General features: G+C 42.6%; 1 protein-coding gene and 1 non-coding gene across 3 annotated transcripts in view; both read right to left on the bottom strand.

Annotated features, from left to right (window-relative positions):
* Positions 1 to 21,905, bottom strand: part of far1 (fatty acyl CoA reductase 1) — an 80,275-nt gene that overhangs the window by 47,760 nt on the left and 10,610 nt on the right. For both annotated transcript variants that reach the window (XM_061822533.1, XM_061822532.1), the window contains exons 2-5: positions 13,469 to 13,578; positions 12,902 to 13,018; positions 10,255 to 10,430; positions 9,463 to 9,642 (exon numbers count right to left, since the gene is read on the bottom strand). In XM_061822533.1, the coding sequence (XP_061678517.1) occupies positions 9,463 to 9,642; positions 10,255 to 10,430; positions 12,902 to 13,018; positions 13,469 to 13,578 (583 nt within the window). The remainder of the gene's footprint in view (positions 1 to 9,462; positions 9,643 to 10,254; positions 10,431 to 12,901; positions 13,019 to 13,468; positions 13,579 to 21,905) is intronic.
* Positions 20,293 to 20,365, bottom strand: trnat-ugu (transfer RNA threonine (anticodon UGU)). Its single transcript has one exon. It is a non-coding gene; the product is annotated as a tRNA-Thr (tRNA).

Raw genomic sequence — 21,905 nt, forward strand, 5'->3', positions numbered from 1 at the left:
TGAGCTGCTTGGAGGGAGTCTCAGGGAGTTGGCTTCAGGTTGGGAGTCCACACAGGCGCTACGTAGTTCAGGATCAATCTTCCGATAGCCTTATGAATCGTCAGGATGGTCTCCTTAGTCTGGCCCCATTTGGTGCCAACAAAGCGTATTGAGTTTGGAGCGCATGATTTTTGTGTGTTCATGTAACGTCAACGAGGGATCGAAGGTGACGCCAAGGCTTTTCGGATTACGGATGGTAGGAATCCGATTCCCTCCGATTTGGATGTTCAGTCTCAATGGCTGTTCGAAGTTCCAGGTGGTGAATAGCTTCTTGAAGCCATACTAGTGACTGGCAGTTTTCAGTGACTCGCTCAGGGAGGGGAGGATTAGAAGCTCGAGCGTCTTGGCCAGCGGAGACAACGGACTGATTGGTCGATAGAACTTGCCGTCACCGATAGGTTTCCCTGGTTTGGGAAGCGGGATGACACAGCCATGTTTTCATATGGTTGAAATGTCCAGGGTGGCCAATGAAAGGTTGTAGATGTCGGTGAGGTATTGGATAGCCTTCGGTCCAAGGTGGTTCATCATCACCGGGCATATGCCATCAGGCACCAGTGCCTTGGAGTTATTGGATGCTTTGATGGCCGCTCCGACTTGCGGCGTTGTGAAGCGAGGATGGTTTTCGCACGGCATTCCATGGAGGGAGCGCAACGTAGATCGAATGGAACGGTTGGAAGGTTGATGTTCAAAGAATTGTCGATTGAAACATTGACATGCGTCCCGGTCGTGTTTTGATTGGACCCAGTTAAATTCGATGGCAGCGTTGTCTGGCCGTTTGGTTGGATTGCTCAAAGCTCTGATGGTAGCCCAGAGCTTTTTAGGTCTCTGGAGGCTGGATTTTTCGACTTGTTCAGTCCACTGATTTTGCCAGTGCTAGGACACCAGACGGTTAATCTGGCATTGGATGTTGGGAAGTTGAGCATCGGATGGGTCCGCTTGCCGGATGGTGTCATGTACATCGGCAAGAAAGGCTGTCGAGGCAGGTTAGGGAGGCGGACCTTTGGTATACTGCTGGAAGGAACGTATCGTTTGGCCGCTCGATTCACCATGATACAGAAATGTTTTTCACCGGAAAAACATTGGTCGGGGCATCTTCCAGGTTGGCTTCGATGAAACCTATAAAATCATCCCATTTCGCCTTTTTTAAAGTTGAGGTAGGTACATTTTTCCGACACAACGAATTCCTCTGATCTTTCCAGCGTGATCGTTATAGGGAGATGATCGGACGCTCGCGAAGTCTTGACTGACCACAAGCAGTTGGCTAAGAGGTCGGAGCTAGCGAGACTAATGTCGAGGGAGCTAGCGGAGTGTGGCGTGAGTCGAGTGGCGGAGTCGTTGAGAATTCCGAACATTGATGAGTCGATTTCGTCAGTAAGGTCATCTCCACGAGAGTCACTGGGGAGGTGGGGGTCACACGCCGGGGAGTGACCATTCAGGTCGCCAAGGACCAGGTTGTGGTCGCTGGCGAGTAGGTGGCCGATTGACGCGGAGTAGCCAGCCGGACAGGAAGATGCCGACGGGACGTAAAAGTTGAAAATGGCTACTTTGAACAACCCGGACGGCCAGACATTGTTGATCGATAACGGGGACGTTTGTGGGAGGTGCCTGGACGACACGATAGTTCACGCTACGATGGATGATAAACGCCAGGCCCCCTCCAGGATCTTGGTTGCGGTCGTTTCGTAGAATGGTATAGACACTGATCTTGTGTAGATTTGACCACTGAGTTCGCTTGGTTTCTTGGACAGTGGCAAGGAGGATGTCGTTCCACGACATATGGTCTCTATTTCCGGGGCCTTGGACGGTAGGCCATTGCAGTTTAACTGCAAGATGGGGAAGGCGGATGGAACTTGTCGAGGCTTAGTTTGGCAGTTTGCGTCTGGTGGCGGATGAGTGACACAACATGGCGCTACGTAGCGGTCAGTCCAGTCCTGACTTGAGCTTAATTTTGAGCATCGAGTGAGGTGGCACCAACCGTTGTACTTGGTCTAGCGAACAGACGTCATGTTTCGATGGATCGGTTTTGAGCAGACGCAGCAGAGGCAGGACGGCCCTGGGGTTGACCTCAATACCAGCACCTATTAGCTGGATGCGGAACAGCTCGGCCGGCATGGGCCATTCCGGAGGCCAAAAAAATGGTTGCCTATTCGTACTTGAGGGTTCGAGACTGGGTGACTCCAGGGGTGGAGAGGCGTGGTGTAGGCACATAGATCCATCATGAATGAGCACCATAAACCAATACATCAAGTCTCCTGGAGACACCCCACCTCCTCGCACTATCACCAACTTGATCGTGTTCTCAGACGTTCCGGGCTCCCATGAGTTGAGCTCACCCGTGTGGTGTTATAGTTTCAAGAGAATAACAACTACATTACCCGGCATGCTCAGTAGCTGGATATATACTATATAGAAGATACGGAAGACACCTGGTTAACGCTACATGGTTGACAACTTGTGAGTAAAGATTGAATCCTTGAAATACGGCTCGTCTATTTGTTATACAAAATAGCAACACAACACAACACGCAGGTACCAAAGCGCTGACTGCGATACGGACCACTTGTTAGTGTGCAATAAGGTGGAACTACAGACCAGAAGAACCTGTCACTCAAAGACAGCTGACTGACCACGCATCAACACCAGGAACACACAAAACCCAAAAAAGGCAGGAGAGTTTGCCACAGCTCTGGAAAAGTGTCTACCAGGCTGGCAGAGCAACAAAGCCCAGGAAAGATGGGAATACTTGACGTTGTGTACACCTCAGCAATGTTGGCGTTTGGAAAGCAAACCAAAAAGTCAACACACTGGTTTAAAACTTAAACTGTTGATATAAGACCTGCAGTTTAAGCTAAGAAGGCTTGGACTGCCTTTTGTTTGAAACCGTCATGGTCCAGCTGGTCCAGCCCTGGCTGTGCGGGTCCCTGCACGGCCGCACTGATTGGGAGGCGCACACCTGCCTGGGTCCTTCGCCAGATCGTTGCAACTCATGCCCCTTTCCTGCACTCCCATATCTCTGATCGTGAACCCGTGTGTACCGACCTCCGCCTGTTCTCCGACCGACCCCGTAAGCCTGACTCCTTTGACACTTCTGCCTTCTTTGATCGATCTCCCGTGTACCGACTCCTGCCTGCCTGCGGACCTGCTCTCAACGGCCAACGTTCTGACTACCGCTCCTGCACCTGACTGTCTGCCTGATCCCCGACCTTGGAACAATAAACGTTTTTCTCGAATTACCTCTGCGTCTCCTGAGTCCTGCATTTGGGTCCTCCCTCCGTATCGATGGGTCGTGACAGAAACTGCCTATAAATTTAGCCACAGCAAACAGAACCTGCTGACCCGATGGGAAGCCCTCAGAAAAGTCTCGCAGATTGGCCGGAGGTGTGCCAATGACAATTGCCTCCAGCTCTGCTCGAATGTCCAGACTCCTGGTGACACTAGCAACATCAAAGAGATGTATGATAGCGTCAAGCAGCCATTTTTACCAATACAAATGAAAACAGCATCTCTAAAATCCTCTTCCAGTAACATCCTCAAGTACTGACCAAAACAAATGGAACACTGGGTTGAGCATTATTCCCACCTCTACACTAGGGAGGACATTGTTTCAGAAGATGCCCTCAATGCTTTTGATTGTCTGCCTATGCTAGAGGAGTTGGACAGCGAACCAATCCTCGAAGAACTGCAAGACAACGTGGACTCCCTCACCACTGGTAAAGCCCCAGGGAAAGACACTATCCCAGCCAATGTCCTGATGTGCTACTAAAGTGTCTTGGCTGAAGAGCTGCACCATCTCCTCTGCCTGTGCTTGGAGGGTGGGGGAAGTACCACAAGACATGAGGGATGCCAACATCATCACCTAATACAAAAACAAAGATGACATGTATGACTGTAACAACTACCGTGCCAGCTCCCTCTTGACCATTGTTGGGAAGCTGTTTGTTACATTTGCTCTGAAGAGTCTCGAGGTACTTACAGAGAAAATAAATCCCGAATCTCAGTATGGTTTGCATCCCAACAGATTCACCATCAATGTGGTCTTCTCCCTCAGACAGCTGCAGGAGAAATGCAGAGAGCAAATATTGGCACTCTTTGTACCTTCATAAAGCTGATGAAGGCCTTACAGTCAGCAGGGATGGTGTTTTCAAGATCCTGCCAAAAAATATGGTCCCCACCTGAACTGCTATAAATCATTAAATCCTTCCACAATGACATGAATGAATGACTATAGTCGTCTTCGATAGCTCAATCTTGGAGTTTTAAGATCAAGAGCGATGTGAAACAGGGCTATGTCCTCGTTCCAACACTGTTCAGAATATTTTTGTCCTGTGTCCTGTTGAACCACGCCTTTGGATAAGCCACTGAGGGCATCTATATTTGAACTAGATCAGACAGCAAACTCTATAACCTCTCTCGGCTCAAGTCCAAGGTCCAGCAGAAATGTCTCCGTGATCATCTTTTCGTGGACGACGCAGCAATCATGACCCACACGGCGGAAGAGCTTCAATTGCTCATGGACTGCCTCATCTACACACACGAGGCTTTTGGGTTGACAATCAGCCGTAAGAAAACGCAAGTCATGGGGCAGGATATAGTCTCTCCACCAGAAATTAGACTCTCTAACCAAGCACTGTTGTTCACGGCTTTGAATACATGGGTCCTACCATCTCTGACTCTCTAGACCCAGGGCTAGAGAGATGCATCTGCAAAGCTGTAACTACAATGGCTAGACTCAAGAGAGCTTGGAGAAACACCAAGTTGACAGAGCACATTCAAGTCCAAACCTGTGTCGTGACCACTCTCCTCTATGGAAGTGAGGCAGACAATGACAACCAAACAGGAGCACAAGCTTAGCGCCTTCCACATGTCCTGTCTACAAAGACATCCTGCGCATCACCTGCCAAGACAAGGTGACAAACACCAGTGTACTTGATGGAGCCATGGTTCCCAGCATGTACAATCTGCTTAAGCAGAACCCCATGGAGGACAGAGGAATTTTAAAGAACCTACTCGATAGAGAGCTGGCACAAAAACCCGCCCCTCAGCCAGATCCAAACTCTGCTTCAAGGATGTCTACAAGAGAGACTTGAAAGCCCTTGAAATTAATTTAGACACTTGGGAGGCCACTGCCACTGACCTTTTAGACTTAGGAAGGTCACACGCAACCGAAATTCAGAACATTAAGCAAGCATAATGTGTTGATGAACATTCTCACATTTAAACCCGCTTTCGAAATACGTTTATGAGATATTGGAAATTAAGTCTCAAAATGGGGCCTTGAGGGGGTGACCTTTCACACGCAGGAAGGTCATACATCGTTGAAATTTGGAACACTCCCTGCGCGTAACATGTCGATGCAGAGTCTCAAATTACAACCCTCTAACTCAATGTGTTCATGAGATATTGGGAATTAAGTGTAAAATTAGGGGCTAGTGGCTAGTTAGCGGCGATCTTTTAGTAGGTCTCAGACATTCAAAGCTCGCCACACTCAGCATCCCTATTGTTTCAATGGAAAGTCTCCAATTTCAACTCTCAAACTCAATGTCTTTGTGAGATATGAGGAGTTAAGCATGAAAATGTGGCTTGGTGTTTATTGGGGGTACCTTTCAAACTCAGGAAGGTTGCATGAGTTTGAAAAACGCCACACTTGCTGTGCATGGTCTGTGGATGTCCAGTCTCAAATTCCACCCATCTTGCTCAATCCGTTCGTGAGCAACTGGGAATTACATGTCAAAATAGGGCATAGTGTCAGTAACCTTTCATACTTGGCAAAGTCACACGCGTTCGCAATTCGGAACACTCATTGCGCATGATGTGTCGATGCACCATATCCCTTTTCCGGCCTGTCGCTCAATACGTTCATGAGATATTGAGAATTAAGCTTAAAAATCGGGCCTAATGACGTTGACCTTCATACTTGGGAAGGTCACACGCGTTCACAATTCGGAACATTAATCGGGCATGATGTGTCGATGCACAATCTCAATTTTCTGGCCTCTCGCTCAATGCGTTCATGAGATATTGAGAATTACGCTTAAAAAAGAGGCCTTGTGATGTTGACCTTCACACTTGGGAAGGTCACATGCATTTGCAATACAGAACACTCATTGTGCCTGATGTGTCAATGCACAATCTCAATTTTATGGCCTCGAGCTCAAACCGTTCATGAGATATTGAGAATTATGCTTAAAAAACAGATCTGGTGACATTGACCTTCATACCTGGGAAGGTCACAAGCGTTCGCAATTTGGAACACTCAATGCACATGATGTGTTGATGCAAAATCTCCATTTTCAGGCCTCTATCGCAATACATTCATGAGCTATTGAGAATTACGCTTAAAAAGGACTTAGTGCTGGTGACCTTTGACACTTGACAAGATCACACGCGTTTGCAATTCGGAACACTCACTGCGCAGGATGTGTCGAAGCACAATCTCAATTTTCGGGCCTCTATCTCAATGCGTTCATGAGATATTGAGAATTACGCTTAAAAAACAGGCCTAGTGTTGTTGACCTTCATACTTGGGAAGGTCACACGCATTTTCAATTCAGAACACTCATCGTGCCTGATGTGTCAATGCACAATCTCAATTTTATGGGCTCAAGCTCAAACCGTTCATGAGATATTGAGAATAATGCTTAAAAAAACAGGCCTCGTGACGTTGATCTTCACACTCAGGAAGGTCACACGCGTTCGCAATTGACCCCTCCGTACAGGGCACTTAACCACGCCTCCTGAAGTGACGTCATGCCATGTGCGCTGACGTCAGACAAACAATTAGGAAAAATATCGGCGCAGCAACAAAGGAATAGAGCGAAACTGTCCGATTTACCGGCTGATTTCTCACTCGCATTGTTGAAAAGCAGACAGCAGGGATTCAAGTATTTCAGCGAGCGGTATTTCAATGGTATTTACATGCATATCGACTGAAAAAGCATTGATATTAGCGCGAGATCATTCCAGAGTCAGAGGAAGACCGAGAAGCCACATAATAATATATTATAACCCAAAGACGAATTCGTCATTGACAGTTTCCTATTTTCGTGTTACATATCACACTTGTGTGCAGAATCTGTATATGTATCTGTATAGTCGTTTGTGAACCACCGTATGAAGGAAAAGAAGGCGAGGCTTGATTTACGAGTTGTTTCTCTCATTTTCTTTGTGTAACGTCACGCGCTCCCCTCAATAATTATTCTTGAATTACTCCCGAACCTACGCAAGTCCCGACCGAGTACGACAATCACTACTTTAGTGTCCTCAAACATTCTTCCTTCAGTCTTGGTGTCTCGGTGCACGTCGAAGGCTTTTAGGACTGCTAGTCCGGTTTAGCTTAGCTAACCGCCGAACAGAGACACGCTTGTGCAGTCAGATCAAAATATCGCTCAACACAGATCAAGTGTGTCAATCATTCACTCGTAGCTATATTATGCAAGCGAAGAACTGCTTATTCATTTATATGAGACATGTATTGAAAATCAAATATAGGACTTACCTTCGTGCAAACATATCTGTTCCGGTTGATGGATTCAGTTGATCATGCGGTCTTCCACAAAGTTTTATCCATCAAAGACATTTTTCGTACTGGGTCTTCGGTTTTGGAAAGGGTACGAATTTAACGCCACCAACTAGCCTTTCAGGATACCTGTCGTCACTATTATAAAGTCCGTGACTACACCTCTTAACCATATCTATTGTTAAAGAACCCAAATACGCGATAAAACGCCAACAGAAGCTATACTGGATCATGCAGCGGTGTCTGAGAAAACTGGGGGTCCAAAAAGGGGCCGTGGTTTATGCAGATCTCTGGCCTCTGATTGGTCAGTGACGCTGATTGCGCAATTTCTACGAAGGGGTCAATTCGGAACACTCAATGCGCATGATGTGTTGATGCACAATCTCCATTTTCAGGCCTCTATCGCAATACATTCATGAGCTATTGACAATTACGCTTAAAAAAGGCCTTAGTGCCGGTGACCTTTCATGGCGGTGACCTTTCATACTTGGCAAGGTCACACACGTTTGCAATCCGGAACACTCATTGCGCACACTGTCGATGCACAATCTCAATTTTCTGGCCTCTAGCTCAATGCGTACATGAGATATTGAGAATTATGCTTAAAAAATGGGTACAGATACCTACCCAAAACAAAAATATCACAATATATCACAAATAATACAGTGTAAAAAATAAAAGTGCAAACGAGAAAAGTGGAGACGTGTCAACACCTTTGTCCGATATCATCAAAGGTCCTGTTATAAGAAAATTCGTACAGAAGTAGTACTGACCCTCCTTTTTTTTCTTATACTTTAAAAGCCTTTACGATTATAGTGCATCTCCATTTTATTCCAGACTAACTCAAAGGTGTCTTACTTTTAATAGGAGCTACAGCATCCAAGACATTTTAAATTTCCTTGTTTGTGATACAGCTGTGATCTGCATAAATTTAGCGCTGGGCCTCTTATTTTAGTATGTTTAACTTAAATACAAAGGGTGGCTGAGAGATTTATTTATTTGAGAGAATCTGTAATTTAAATTGAAGAACACCAAGAATTATATCATAATAATTTTAATTTAAAAGAACACAAACACAAAGAACACAAATGCCTAAATCTTTAATGTCAACAGATAAATTGGTAACATTCTTAGAGATTACCAGGTCTAATATGTGACTTTAAAAGAGGGTTGTGGTTTTTACATCTATCTATCTATCCATCTATCTATATTGTATTTAATGACTCACATTTGCAATATTATTGTATAGTGTATAGTAATATTATATTAAGTAATATTAAGTAATATGAGTAATTTACAAGTTCAGTTATATTACTTGACAAATTGATTATTTACAGCTTTTATTCAGTTGAAATGTGCTGTCTGCCTCATTTCCTCGTTGTGCAGCCTCAATTCTTATGGGGCTTTGAGGTCACATTACTAAAACAGCCAATCAGAAAATTCCCTTGCCTTGACCAATCAGAAAATTGGATTGAATTTTCACCTGTAGTACCCAAAAGTGCCACAGACGACATGTTTGTACTCATAGGGTTTGAGGTTTCTAGCTCTCTGAGGACATTGTTTGAAACTTTTACAGAACATTTATTCGCACTAATGGAGCTCATTTAAGCATTATCTTTGTGAGGACCAGCCGGAATGTCCTCACAACAAAGGTGTTTTGCCAAGGGTTGGTCAAGACATAGCAATACAAGTGTACGCACACACACCCACACACACACACGCACAAATATTCCGAATTTTTCCCTGTTAATTGCAGCCATTTGCTAAAATCAGTTCATTTTTTTCCTCATTAATGTACACACAGCACTCTATACTGATAGAAAGAAAATTGTATATAGGTCATTGCTGTCATCTGATAACATTAACTAGCTGGTAACTGCATTTGGTAAAAGTAAAAATTAACTTACTCCAGTGCATCAATGAGTTTGACGTACTCCACTGGGGGAGGATAAACCATTTCCTCAATGAGCTGCCGATCACAGTTGGCATAGGCTGTGGATACATGGATGAAGATTTCCAGCTGTTTCATCTTATGGGCTAGAGTGAGCATCTTCTGAGTGGCCAAGACATTCAACTGCATTGCATCCCTGAGAGGAAAGTTTCAAAAAGGTAAAATGACAAAACAGAACGTAAACACAGCTGCTGTGTTTTCACAAAGCTGCTCAATACAGAAATCTTGGACTGAAATTAGCTATTGCCTCAAGGCATGCAACAATTTCAAGTTAAATAGTCTGCAGACAATAAGATATACAATTCTGTATTCTTTAGAAACAAAAGACATTTGGTAGACAGGAGCCTTAATAGTTTATACACCTAACCAGACCTATGCTTCTAAAAATGTAAAATTTCTGTTCTCACTGAAAAAAGTAACCTTTCATCTTAAATTCATTACTAATCAAAAGACACAGAAAAAATTTGTCCAGAAGGCAAAGACAAAACTTTTGTTGAGAAAAGTGAACCAGGTGTCACATTTCTGTCTACTGCAAACATTGCTTCATACCATGTTGAGCAACACATAATATTTAGACATTCACTCATCCTTTTACCTTAATACATTTACAGTATAGAGCACTTTTGAAAATACTCCTAAAATGCTTAACATTATTTTTGTAATGCAATTGTACAAGCAATCAGTTAACATAACATTCCAAGAAAGAAAGCCCTCGCAATGAAACTTGAAATGAAAAAAAAAACCTCACTTCAATGGCTCATTAAAGCGGATGGTGGCGGCACAGTGGAAGACAATGTTGATGGTTTCAGCCAGTAAACTCTGATTCTCCTTACTCAGATCCAATTCTGGCCTTGTGAGGTCACTGCTCACAGCAATGATCTTCTCTGTAAAGTATGGCTGTTCATCCTGTAACCTATGAAACAACTAAGCAGGAAGTATTTTAATTAAAATAAGCAATCGTCAGTATCCCTCAAACAGCGACATTTTGAATAAATGCCTTTTGTTCAATGTTTTATGATCAAAAGGCACATCACAATCATTTCCAACAAATAACCCAAAGACAACATAGAGCTAAGGCCAAAAACATCCATTCCTTTTCTACTGCTTTATCACTTATGTAACTAGGGTTGACTTGTGAGTGACATGGAGCCCATCCCAGCTAAGTTTGGGCGAAAGGCAGGGTACACCGTGAACTGGTGCCCAGGCAATTCCAATTCATACATTTAAACCTGTAAAAATACAAAAAAAACAAAAAGAAAAAAAAATAATCATACTAAAATTTTTTTTTTGATCCCCTCCCTCAAAATCATGATTTAACTATGTCAAATATTTCATTCTGCCACTTCGTAATTAGGTGCCACTTAAAACCACAGACTGGTATAATTGTGGGGTGAATGCATGATGAAGCGAAGCAAAGCAAATTTATTTGTACTGTATAGCACATTTCATACACGAGGTAACTCAATGTGGTTTATATGATTAAAACTATTTGGAAAACAAATATATAAAACATTTAAAATGGAATAAAAACAAAAATGACAATATATATATTTTTTTTAAAAAGTATGATTAAAACCACATACAGTGCAAGAAATATGATTAAAAAGTGGAAATACTCTAAAAAGCATAAGAAAGATTGATTTTTCAACCTGGATTTTAGAACATTCACACTCGGGGCTGACTTCACCTCGGTTGGCATCTAATTCCATTTGTGTGCAGCATAATGGCTAAATGCTGCTTCACCATGTTTGCTTTGGACTCTGCACTCCACTATTTGACCTGAGTCTGTCAATCTCAGAGCTCTCTTGGGTTTGTATTCTGTAAGCATTTCTTTCATGTATTCAGGACCTAAATAATTTCGTGATTTATACACCAATAGCAGAACTTTAAAATGTATTCTAAAGCTGACTGGAAGCTAGTGCAAGGACTTTCGGATTGGAGTTATATGCTCTGACCGCTTTGTTCTGGTCAGAATGCGAGCTGCAGCATTCTGAATGTGTTGCAGCTTTTTAATACTTTTGGGGGGGAGTCCATCCAGAAGACCATTACAGTAGTCAAGTTTACTTGAGATAAAAGCATGGTTGAGCTTTTTCTGGTCTGCTTGACACATACAAGCCTTCACTCTAGATATGTTCTTGCTTCGATTGAACATATCAAATAAAAGAACTTTCCACTGTGCAAGACAATAGTTGAAAAGCATTCATAAAGCACATCAATGATGTTCCATCCACACATCCATCCATTTTTCGATACGCTTATCCTCACAAGGGTTACAGGAGTGCTGGAGCCTATCCCACCTGTCTTCAGTCAGAAGATGAGTTACACCCTGAGGTGGTTGCCAGCCAATCACAGGGCACATAAAAACAAACAACCATTCAAACTCAAATTCATACTTTCCTGGATTTTAGAGTATTCAATTACAATACCAGGGATGAGAATGACCAATTTGGAAAAACACTGAAAATGTCTGTTGTAAAACTTTGAACACACCGTCGCTCAGTTCGCACTAAGTCCCACGCGCCATTATCTGGCTAACTAACAAGTTACACTGCGATTTCTAAGAACCGAGAACACATGTACATGGCAATGGTGAAGCTCGATTAACCACTAACACGATTGGATCGTTATACTGTATAACTCTGTTGTCCAATCGCGTAATCTGCTGCAAACAAGTTGTAATGTTTATGTCGCAAAATGCAAATATTTACACTACCGAGCAAGTTCGAACGGCATATGATAGTCGTGCTTGTGCTAGCACTAAGCTGAACTTGCAGCTCGGAGCCCACCACCGAGAGGCAGGCGCACGATACCCTACCCCTATCCCTTACCCCTGAAATTTTCTCAACGGATTTGCGCTTATCTCGAGAATGGTCATTTTGAACTGAAAAAGTCGGAAATCCGCCGATCAGCGGAAAATTCTCATCCCTGCAATACTTTTAATGATCATGAACTTAGAAGATCCAGACAAATCAATTTGTTTCAGTTATCATTTAAATGTGAATTGAAAAAAAACAAATTTGGCTTTGAAATATACCGGTCTGTCATGCTTCACCAGATAACCAGTCATTGTCAAATTTTAAACAGCAATTTAATAAATGGTGGAGCGTTTTTAAACCAGTATAATTTCCTTCCAGACTCATCCTGTAAAGGGAACATATAGAAGTTTAACACTTTGCTTGTGTACAAATTGTTCCCTTTGAGTGTGTGTCAAGTGTTAAATTAAACACGGTCTTTTGTTTACTGCCCATTTCTGATTTGACCTTGGAGATTCCACTGTATTTCACAACTAAGTTACCCATTAGCAAATCGTTTTTGATTTTCATCATATGCCATCATACCACACTCCTGTCTTCGAAAAGAAACATACATTATCATGGGATCTCAGACCCTCTTACCTTGCTGCTGATCATGTCAGTAATACGGGCCTGAGGACTCTGGCCAGCTTTTGACCTGACCATTACATAGACAGCATTAACTCCTGGGCATGACCTTAGCAGCTTCTCCAACATTACCTGTAGTAGTCATTGGGGTAAGGAGTATAATATTCTGATTGCTACTTATGTCAATCATAAAGACAATAAAAAGAAGGATTAAATTCTTGCAACCCAAACATTGTTCAGTTTTATTCTCAGCCATATACTGATTGTGATGCAGAATGTTCATATAATACTTTGAAATTAAAAACCTGAAGAGAAAACTATGATTTGCAAATCCTGTTCAGGCTATATTCAATAGAATACACAACAAAGATAAGCCATTTAATTTTTAAACTAATAAACTTATATATAACCAAATACCCTATTATGCTATGTGATTGTTCATAAAAAAGGGCACTTGAAAAGAAAGAAATGCATTTCACAAAGTATACAGTACCACGCCGATACCAAAATCTGCTTCTGCTTGTTCCACACATTGGTTCAGTCAGACCTATTGACTCCCTGCCAAGTCAATGACTATTGTACCTTTCCCATGAAGCCAGTTGCTCCAGTGATCAGCACATTTTTGCCTGCATAGTATTCTGGTATGTTCGTCATGTCTGCAAACATGTTTGGTGAACTCATCACTAGTCCGTCTGTTCAAAAAGAAAAACAAAATCACATAAAAAAAGCTTAGTTAATAAAACATGTTTTAAATTTTACCTGCTCAGAGTTTTTTTCCAAAGTTACTGTACAGATGGCTTTTTCATTTCAGACTGCTAGACTCATCAGCAGTTTCAAATGTACATTTGTGTTGTTCCTAGTCAAAACTTGGCTCATGCAGTATACCGAGAGGGCAGCCGGAATGCCAGCAGTTGGGTTATTCAAGTTCATGTACACAAAACAAGGCCTAATTGCCATTTGTATGAATGGGAAGGATTGCTTCCAAAGTGATATTTATTCTTTGTAGGATAGGGTCTTATCAGTAAAATGATATTGGGTTTTCAAGAAGACTGATACTGTGCAGCTGATAACAGGCCATTGAGAGATAAATCAATGTTGACAGTGTAATCTCTTTTCCTGACAAAGCTCTCCCTATAAACGATTGCAAGGCTGAAATGAGCTATCAAATGCCAATTAAAAAAATACATAAAGTGAAGAAAATAAGTAAGTACTTCGAAATAATGGAGGGATCTGAAATTTTCATCGTAGGTGCATGTTCACTGTGAGAGAGATAATCTCAAAAAAAAAATCCAGAAATCACAAAGTATGATTTTTTTTAAAGATTTATTTGTGTGATACAGCTGCAAAAAAGGATTTCAACACCTGTCTATCAGCTAGAATACACCTATTAGCGAGAATTCTGACCCTCAAATACCTGTTACTCCGCCTTTAAAAGTCCACCTCCACTCCATGTATTATCCTGAATCATATGGACCTGTGTAGGTGCAGAAAGACACCTGCCCACCCCATACAATAAGTAAGACTCAAACTTGTAACATCGCCAAGACCAAAGAGCTGTCCAAAGACACCAGAGAAAAAAATTGTACAACTCCACACGGCTGGAAAGGGGTACGGAGAAATTGCCAAGCAGCTTGATGAAAAAAGGTCCACTGTTGGAGCAATCATTAGAAAATGGAAGAAGCTACACATGATGGGGAGTCTAAATCGGAGTGGAGCCCCATGCAATATATCATCTCGTTGGGTCTCAATGATCCTTAGAAAGGTGAGAAATCAGCCCAGGACTACACGACAGGACTTGATAAATGACCTGAAATGAGCTGGGACCACCGTTTCCAAGGTGACTGTTGGTCATACACTAAGAAGTCATGGTTTGAAATCATGCATGGCACGGAAGGTTCACTTGCTTAAACCACCACAAGTCAAGGCCCGTCTTAAGTTTGCCAATGACCATTTGAATGATACAGAGGAGTCATGAGAGAAGGTTTTGTGGTCAGATGAGACCAAAATGGAACTTTTTGTTCAGAATTCCACTAACAGTGTTTGGAGGAAGACGAATGATGAGTTCCATCCCAAGAACACCATCTCTACTGTGAAGCATGGGGGTGGTAGCATCATGCTTTGGGAGTGTTTTTTTTCTCCACATGGGATAGGACGACTGCACTGTATTAAGGAGAGGATGACCGCGGCTATCTATTGTGAGATTTTGGGAACAACCTCTTTCCCTCAGTCAGAGCATTGAAGATGAGTCGTGGCTGGGCCTTTCAACATGACAATGACACGAAGCACACAGCCAGGAAAACCAAGGAGTAGCTCAGTAAGAAGTATATCAAGGTTCTGGCATGGCCTTGCCAGTCTCCAGACCTAATCCCAATAGAAAATCTTTGGAGGGAGCTGAAACTCTGTGTTTCTCAGCGACAGCCCAGAAACCTGTCTGATCTAGAAGATCTGTGTGGGGGAGTGGGCCAAAATCCCTCCTGCAGTGTGTGCAAACCTGGTGAACAACTACAGGAAACGATTGACCTCTGTAATTGCAAACAAAGGCTACTGTACCAAATATTAACATTGGTTTTCTCAGGTGTTCTAGCTGATAGACAGGTGTTGAAATACTTTTTTGCAGCTGTATCACACAAATAAATAGTTAAAAAAAAAAAAAATCATACTTTGTGATTTCTGGATTTTTCTTTTTAGATTATCTCTCTCACAGTGGACATGCACCTACGATGAAAATTTCAGACCCCTCCATGATTTCTAAGTGGGAGAACTTGCAATACAGCAGGGTGTTCAAATACTAATTTTCTTCACGGTATATACATGGACTCTTTTTTGTGTGCTTATGATAATCACTTATTTATATCTGTATCATTAATTATATAAGATCTTTCTGTTGAGTTGATATGGATGACAGAGTGAAAAAAGATGATCAAGAAAAAGTCAGGAGCATAAGGCGCAGTTAAAAGTCTTATACTTTCTCCAGAATGGACGGGGGGGCTTATAATGTGGCATGCTTTGTGTGTGTGCACCGAGTTCCAAAATCTTCAAATGTTGTTTGATGAGCGCTCTGCCTGACTGAAAGTGCAATCCCTGGCAACACGCTGCTTAGATAAAGGAAAGGCAGCCATGACTGAGGACATCATGTGGAAGTTAAAGGGGGAAGGGTGGACAGGGAAGAGGGACCCTAAAGGCACAACCCACAGCATGTATATCGTGCCGATATGTGTTTTGTGTAAAACATCATTTAAGCTAAGGACCCCTGAAAATGGCATCAAGGAAGAAACACCTTTAAACGGCAATCTATCAGTTAAGTGCAACAAATGAATTCGGAGCTTGTCATTATTCCGGGAGGCTTGACGAAGGAACTGATGTTCAAAGTGAAGTTGCGAATGGCGTGGGAGCAATGGATGACAGATGGCGATCACAGCTTTACTAAGACTGGGAGGCAGCGCCGGTCAATCATGCTACAATTTGTGAATGGATTGTGGATGATTTGGCTAATGTGTTTGCTTCCACTGTTGATCGAGTTAATTGAAAGTCGACATAATTTCTAAGGAGCCGTGCGGCAACGAGACTGACAATGATGAGAGGGAACCTGGCATGTTTGATGGAGAACGCACTGAGATCCAACAAGACCAAAATTGACAGCTTTCCGGAGTCAGTATTCAGCCGGATATCATTTAGGACTTTGAGAAACTATTTGCATTTATCGGCTGTTACGAGTTCAGGAGCTGTAGAAGAGCTTGTGACCTCGTCAACCACAGCAAACAGAGTGCCAGCTTGTCAACTGAGCCATAATTTCTAAGGAGCCATGCGGCAACGAGACTGACAAGGATGAGGGGGAACCTGGCATATTTGATGGAGAACTTGCCCAGTTGAACTTTGATGAGATTTGTGGATGATGAGCAGTCAAAAAATAACACGAATAGGCAGATTGTTAAAGGTCAAGTGTGATTCCTATAAACATTCTAAAATAGATATTATAATGAAAAATACATATAACATTATTCACTTCAATGTCTATAAAAAAAAAAAATATGAGCGGAGAACGCGTCATTAATGTGCAAAGTTGCGGAAGTGTCATTTGAAGACATCCAAGTGGTCGCCATATTGGTTGCGTCTCCTGTCCGTGATGTCACCCCGGATATTCGCCATTGAAAACAAGCTGTGGACCCTACTGTGGGAGATGAACACGCCCCTTCTGACACGGAAGCTCTTTTCGAAGAAGAGAACATCACACAACCGAGTGAAGTTACCAGGGCAATATTACCCTATTGTTTAGAGCCACATTCAGATGATATGCGATCACGGCCAAACCGCCTCCCTGTCCGATACACTTCTGTGGCGGAGATGAGCCATCACGACCCGGCACCGCGACGAGCCACCCCGGCCAACAAGGCTGGCGGCCGGCTCGGCCATGGCAGCCGGGGTGGCCCATTTTTGCCGCCGAGGTGGCTCATCACGGCGCTGTCGTCGCTTGCGGCTGAGTGTCCCATAAACAATTGTTTATCGCTGCCGCCATCGGCGGTGTTATTCATCCCGGACGACGGGGGCGGCTATGAACAACCCTATCGGCAATGGTGCATTCAGCCGCGTGCGATGACAACACTGTAACGCGGCCCAGCGCGGCACAGTGATAAACCACCTCGGCGCTGAAAATGAGCCATCCCAGCTGAAGCCGTGACCGGCGGATGTGGCGCCAAAGCCGGCGAAGGTTGCCGCATCGTGCCTCGTGGACGAGCATGGCTTCGTCCAGGCTGGCTCATATATACTGCCGCGGCGGCGAAAGACTCTCAGAGAGTATGTATGAGCCAACCTGGCCGAAGCCGTGCACGTCCACGAGGCACGATGCGGCAGCCTTCACTGGCGAGCCGTTGCGGCAGCCTTCACTGGCGAGCCGTTATGGCACCCTTCACGGGTGAGCCAACACAGCAGCCTTTGCGGGAGAGCCCAACACAGAAGCCGTCCGACCCACACATCGACACATTTAGCACCCCTGTCGTACGTACGCGGATCTTTTGTTCCATTATGAGAGACAGATGTGGTCCGCCCCAAACTATTATTTTTTTAGTAGCTGTGTACACACCTACCTGTCATTTGGAACCCACAAAGCTCTCGTCCTTTGCACCTGTGGAATCCATTTTTCACGACGAACCGGGTCTCTTGCAAACTTATGAAGGGTAAATCCATCCTCCCGAGTGTTCAACCAATGTCCAGCAATGCAACGAGCCAGGATTTTGGCTAACATGAAGGAACAATGAAGCTACTTTCCCGGAGGTAAAACTAATAGAAACAAACGAGTACACTTGAGGGCGGTCCTGCCATGTACATCACTTTCTGCTTCTTCTCGAAAACAAACCCTTGAGAGGATTTTCATGGCGGGAGTTACAAAAAGCTGTATACGTCAAAATCATGTTCTGTAGTGAAAAAAACGCATGGGTCCATGTCGGCTGCCGTTTTTTTCATTAATAACATACTAAAAATCATGCATTTCTTCACAGTGGCCTTTTAAATACTTAAAGTACAACTGAACTCAGTTTTGCTCCCGCTACCTTTTTAAATTGGCTACATGCATGCTTCCATGTTTTAAGATGGCATATTGTAGCATCTCTGGGAGGCTAGAGGCACTCCCAGCATGCTTTGCGACATAAAACGTACATAAATAGCATTTGATGTGCATGTTTTATGTCAATTCGTTTTTGGGTTATCCTTTTGGTTATGTTGTCTGCTGGTTTTGCTGTTGTGTGATGAGTTTGGTTTGGTGTGACACCGTGATTGTGCATACTGTGTTTGTTGACTTGAAAAAAAGAATAGGCTTGTTCTTATGCTTACAAATATAAATTGTTACTCACTGCCTTGTGAGCGCCACCATGCCTGCACCCAATAATAGGGTGTGCCTTATGTATGTGTTAAATACAGAAACTGCACCCACAAATGAGACTGCGCCATTTGATGCGCCGTATGGTTGCGAAAATACGGTATACGAAATTACATAAAACAAAAAATTTAAACACGGAATACAGTGTACAATAATTCTGCGGTCACAAATTTAAAGTCAGTATGCACTGTATATAACTACAGTGAAACCTCAGGTTATGAAATTAACTTGTTCTGTAACCCTGTTTGTAACTTGAAAAATTCTTAGTTTGCTATTTAAATGAATGCAATTGATCTGTTAGCAAAGTAAAGCAAATTTATATCGCACATTTCATACACAAGGTATCTCAATTTGTTTTAAATGATTAAAATGATTTGATTGTGAAAAAAAAAAACACTTAAAGGGGACAAAACGAAAATGACAAAATGTATTAAAAAATGAAAAATAAAAGTAGAATTAAAAACAGTGTACAGTGCGAGATCATGAAAAGTGGAAACACTCTAAAAAACATTTGGGAAAAAAAAGCTTTCAACCTGGATTTAAAAACACCCACACGTGGGGCTAACGTCATCATTGTTGGCAACTTATTCCATTTGTGAGGAGCATAATAGCCAAATGCAGAGTCCTCGTGTTATTAATAAATTCCGTTCCTATGCTGGTAATGTAACTTGAATTTCGTTGTAAGTCGGATTTCACCAAAGTCCATAACATACGTAGCCTCTTCATCTCTCAAAGATACTCCCGGCCCAAAAACACAGACAAGCATTATGCACATTAGCTAGACAAAATGGCGGACAGTGGACGGGCGTTGTAAAGTCAAAACGTTTTAGGTCGAGACTGTTTTAACCAGAGGACTCCCTGTAGTCATCTGGAGACACTGCTAAATATAACTGCGTCAGCTGCATAGCTATGATTGTCAAAATTAAAGTTTCGGAAAATTTGACCCAGAGGTAGCATATACAGGCTGAACAGGAGGGGGTCCAAGAACTAACCCTTGATGGACCACATAAGTCATTGCCATTTGTTGAGATTGAGCACTTCCAATGGGTACGAAGTAGCTCCTTTCCTCCAGGTAGAACCTAAACCATTTAAGGACCATTCCATTTAGTCCTACCCACATTTTAAACCTGTTCAGCAGTATATCAGTCACTGTGATTTGACAGGCGCGTATGCGCCTGCGCGCCATCGCACTTGCAGCTCTATACAGTTGATCTGCAAAAATAACGCGCAACAAATTTTCTGCATTTGTCGCACACTCTCAGCGCACATTAAAACCGATCCAGCGCAGTGACGTCTTTTTTTTTTTTAAACACGGAAGCACAGGGTCTATAACAACGAGCTGCTGCTCAGCCTACTTCTACTTCCGAGTTTACCTGATACTGCCCCTCTCCACTCTTAAAGTGGTACACTAGTAAGTTTCTTTTGGCTTGTCTCATTAGGGTCACCACAGCGTGCCATCTCAGATGAACGCTCATATTTGTTTGGCACAGTTTTTACCCCAGATGCCCTTCATGACGCGACCCCTCTTGGGGAGTAAAGGCCCCAGTGAGATATGAACTCACGACCCCTGCTTTACAAAACCAATGCTTTAACCACTGAGCTATGGGGCCTCACCTTAAAGGGGTACACTCATAATTACAAACAGAACACACACCTGCAACTTTATATCTGCGGGCATGACTGATCACACCCGTACATTTTTCCAAATGTGAATGACTGAGTATATTATGAGCTATCATATCAAAAGCTGCACTGAGATCCAACAAGACCAAAATTGACAGCTTTCCGGAGTCAGTATTCAACCGGATATCATTTAGCACTTTGAGAAACTATTTACATTTATCGGCTGTTACGAGTTCTGGAGCTGTAGAAGAGCTTGTGACCTTGTCAACCACAGCAAACAGAGTGCCAGCTTGTCAACTCAGCCAAACAGAGTGCAAGTATTGTTTAGGTTCTTACTGATGATTTCAGAAAAATATTGCTGTCTCGCCCTGAATAACTCATGGTTGAAATTACAAAGACACTGTCTGTAGAGGTTATAGTCCATTTCCAGTTTTTCTCCACTTGTATTCTCCTTTCCTACACTTTAATTTAGAGCTCTTGACCATCAATGTGTTCCTCCACGGTGTCTAGGTCACCTCAGGATGGTCTTAGTTTGAATAGGAGTGACAGAATTCATGGCATTTGAGATTTATGGGTTGAAATTGTCCAAAACGTTCAGCAACTGAGTCAGTATTCACGGTCTGTGGCAAAACTACGTAAACTTAGTGGCAGTTTTCTCATTTATGTACCTTTTCTTAATAGGCCGAGGTTGTCTGAAACTGTGGAAGAATCTGTAATTCAAAAAATATTCAGAAATAGCCATATTCTTGATGTCAAGTGATAGAATGTCAACATCCTGAGAAATGACGAGGTCTAAGATGTGACCATAAATGTGAGTTGGACTCTTAATATGTTGAGAAAGGTCAAATGTGTCTAGCATGGCAGAAAGTTCTTTGGATGTTTTTACCATGTTATTGTCAGTAATGTTAAAATCCCCCATTATGGCAAAACAGTTGTACAAATAGCTGACAGCAGTTCTGAAAAATCTTCCCTAAATTTTGTATTGTATCTCAGAGGTCTATAAATTATTAAAAAAATAACCTTTGGGTCACTATCAACTAAAGAAACACAGGTACTGTATTCTTTTTCCTTGTGTGTTTTTACACACTTGGCCAATAAATCTCATTGTGATTCTAAAGAGCTAAAATCACCCAGTATATTTCTTTACAACCCCAAAGTTAAGAATTTAATGGGATCATGTTGACATTAACTGTTTGCTCTCTTAAAAACATGCTACAATACAATTAGGTCTGCAACAACTATTTGAATGTTTCAAGTACTGAACACAACTAATGCTCGAGGAATTTTATCTGCCTTGGTGATCTGCTTATTTAACTAAATGACTGCCACCTCTCCCAGTTTGAATTTTATACTGTATCTCTAATTATTTATGTACGTATTTAAGATGGTGGACGGAAATGAGTAGTGTGACATAAAGCATAAGGGTCAGCCTGAGAAGATGCTGTTGGTATGAGTTGTTGCTGACAGCAGCTCGTAAGATTATGATTTGTGTTGCCGTGAGTTAAACAAAATGACTGAAAGTCCTTT

Source organism: Syngnathoides biaculeatus, chromosome 6, assembly GCF_019802595.1.
Source record: "Syngnathoides biaculeatus isolate LvHL_M chromosome 6, ASM1980259v1, whole genome shotgun sequence".
In the NCBI taxonomy this organism is placed as follows: Eukaryota; Metazoa; Chordata; class Actinopteri; order Syngnathiformes; family Syngnathidae; genus Syngnathoides; species Syngnathoides biaculeatus.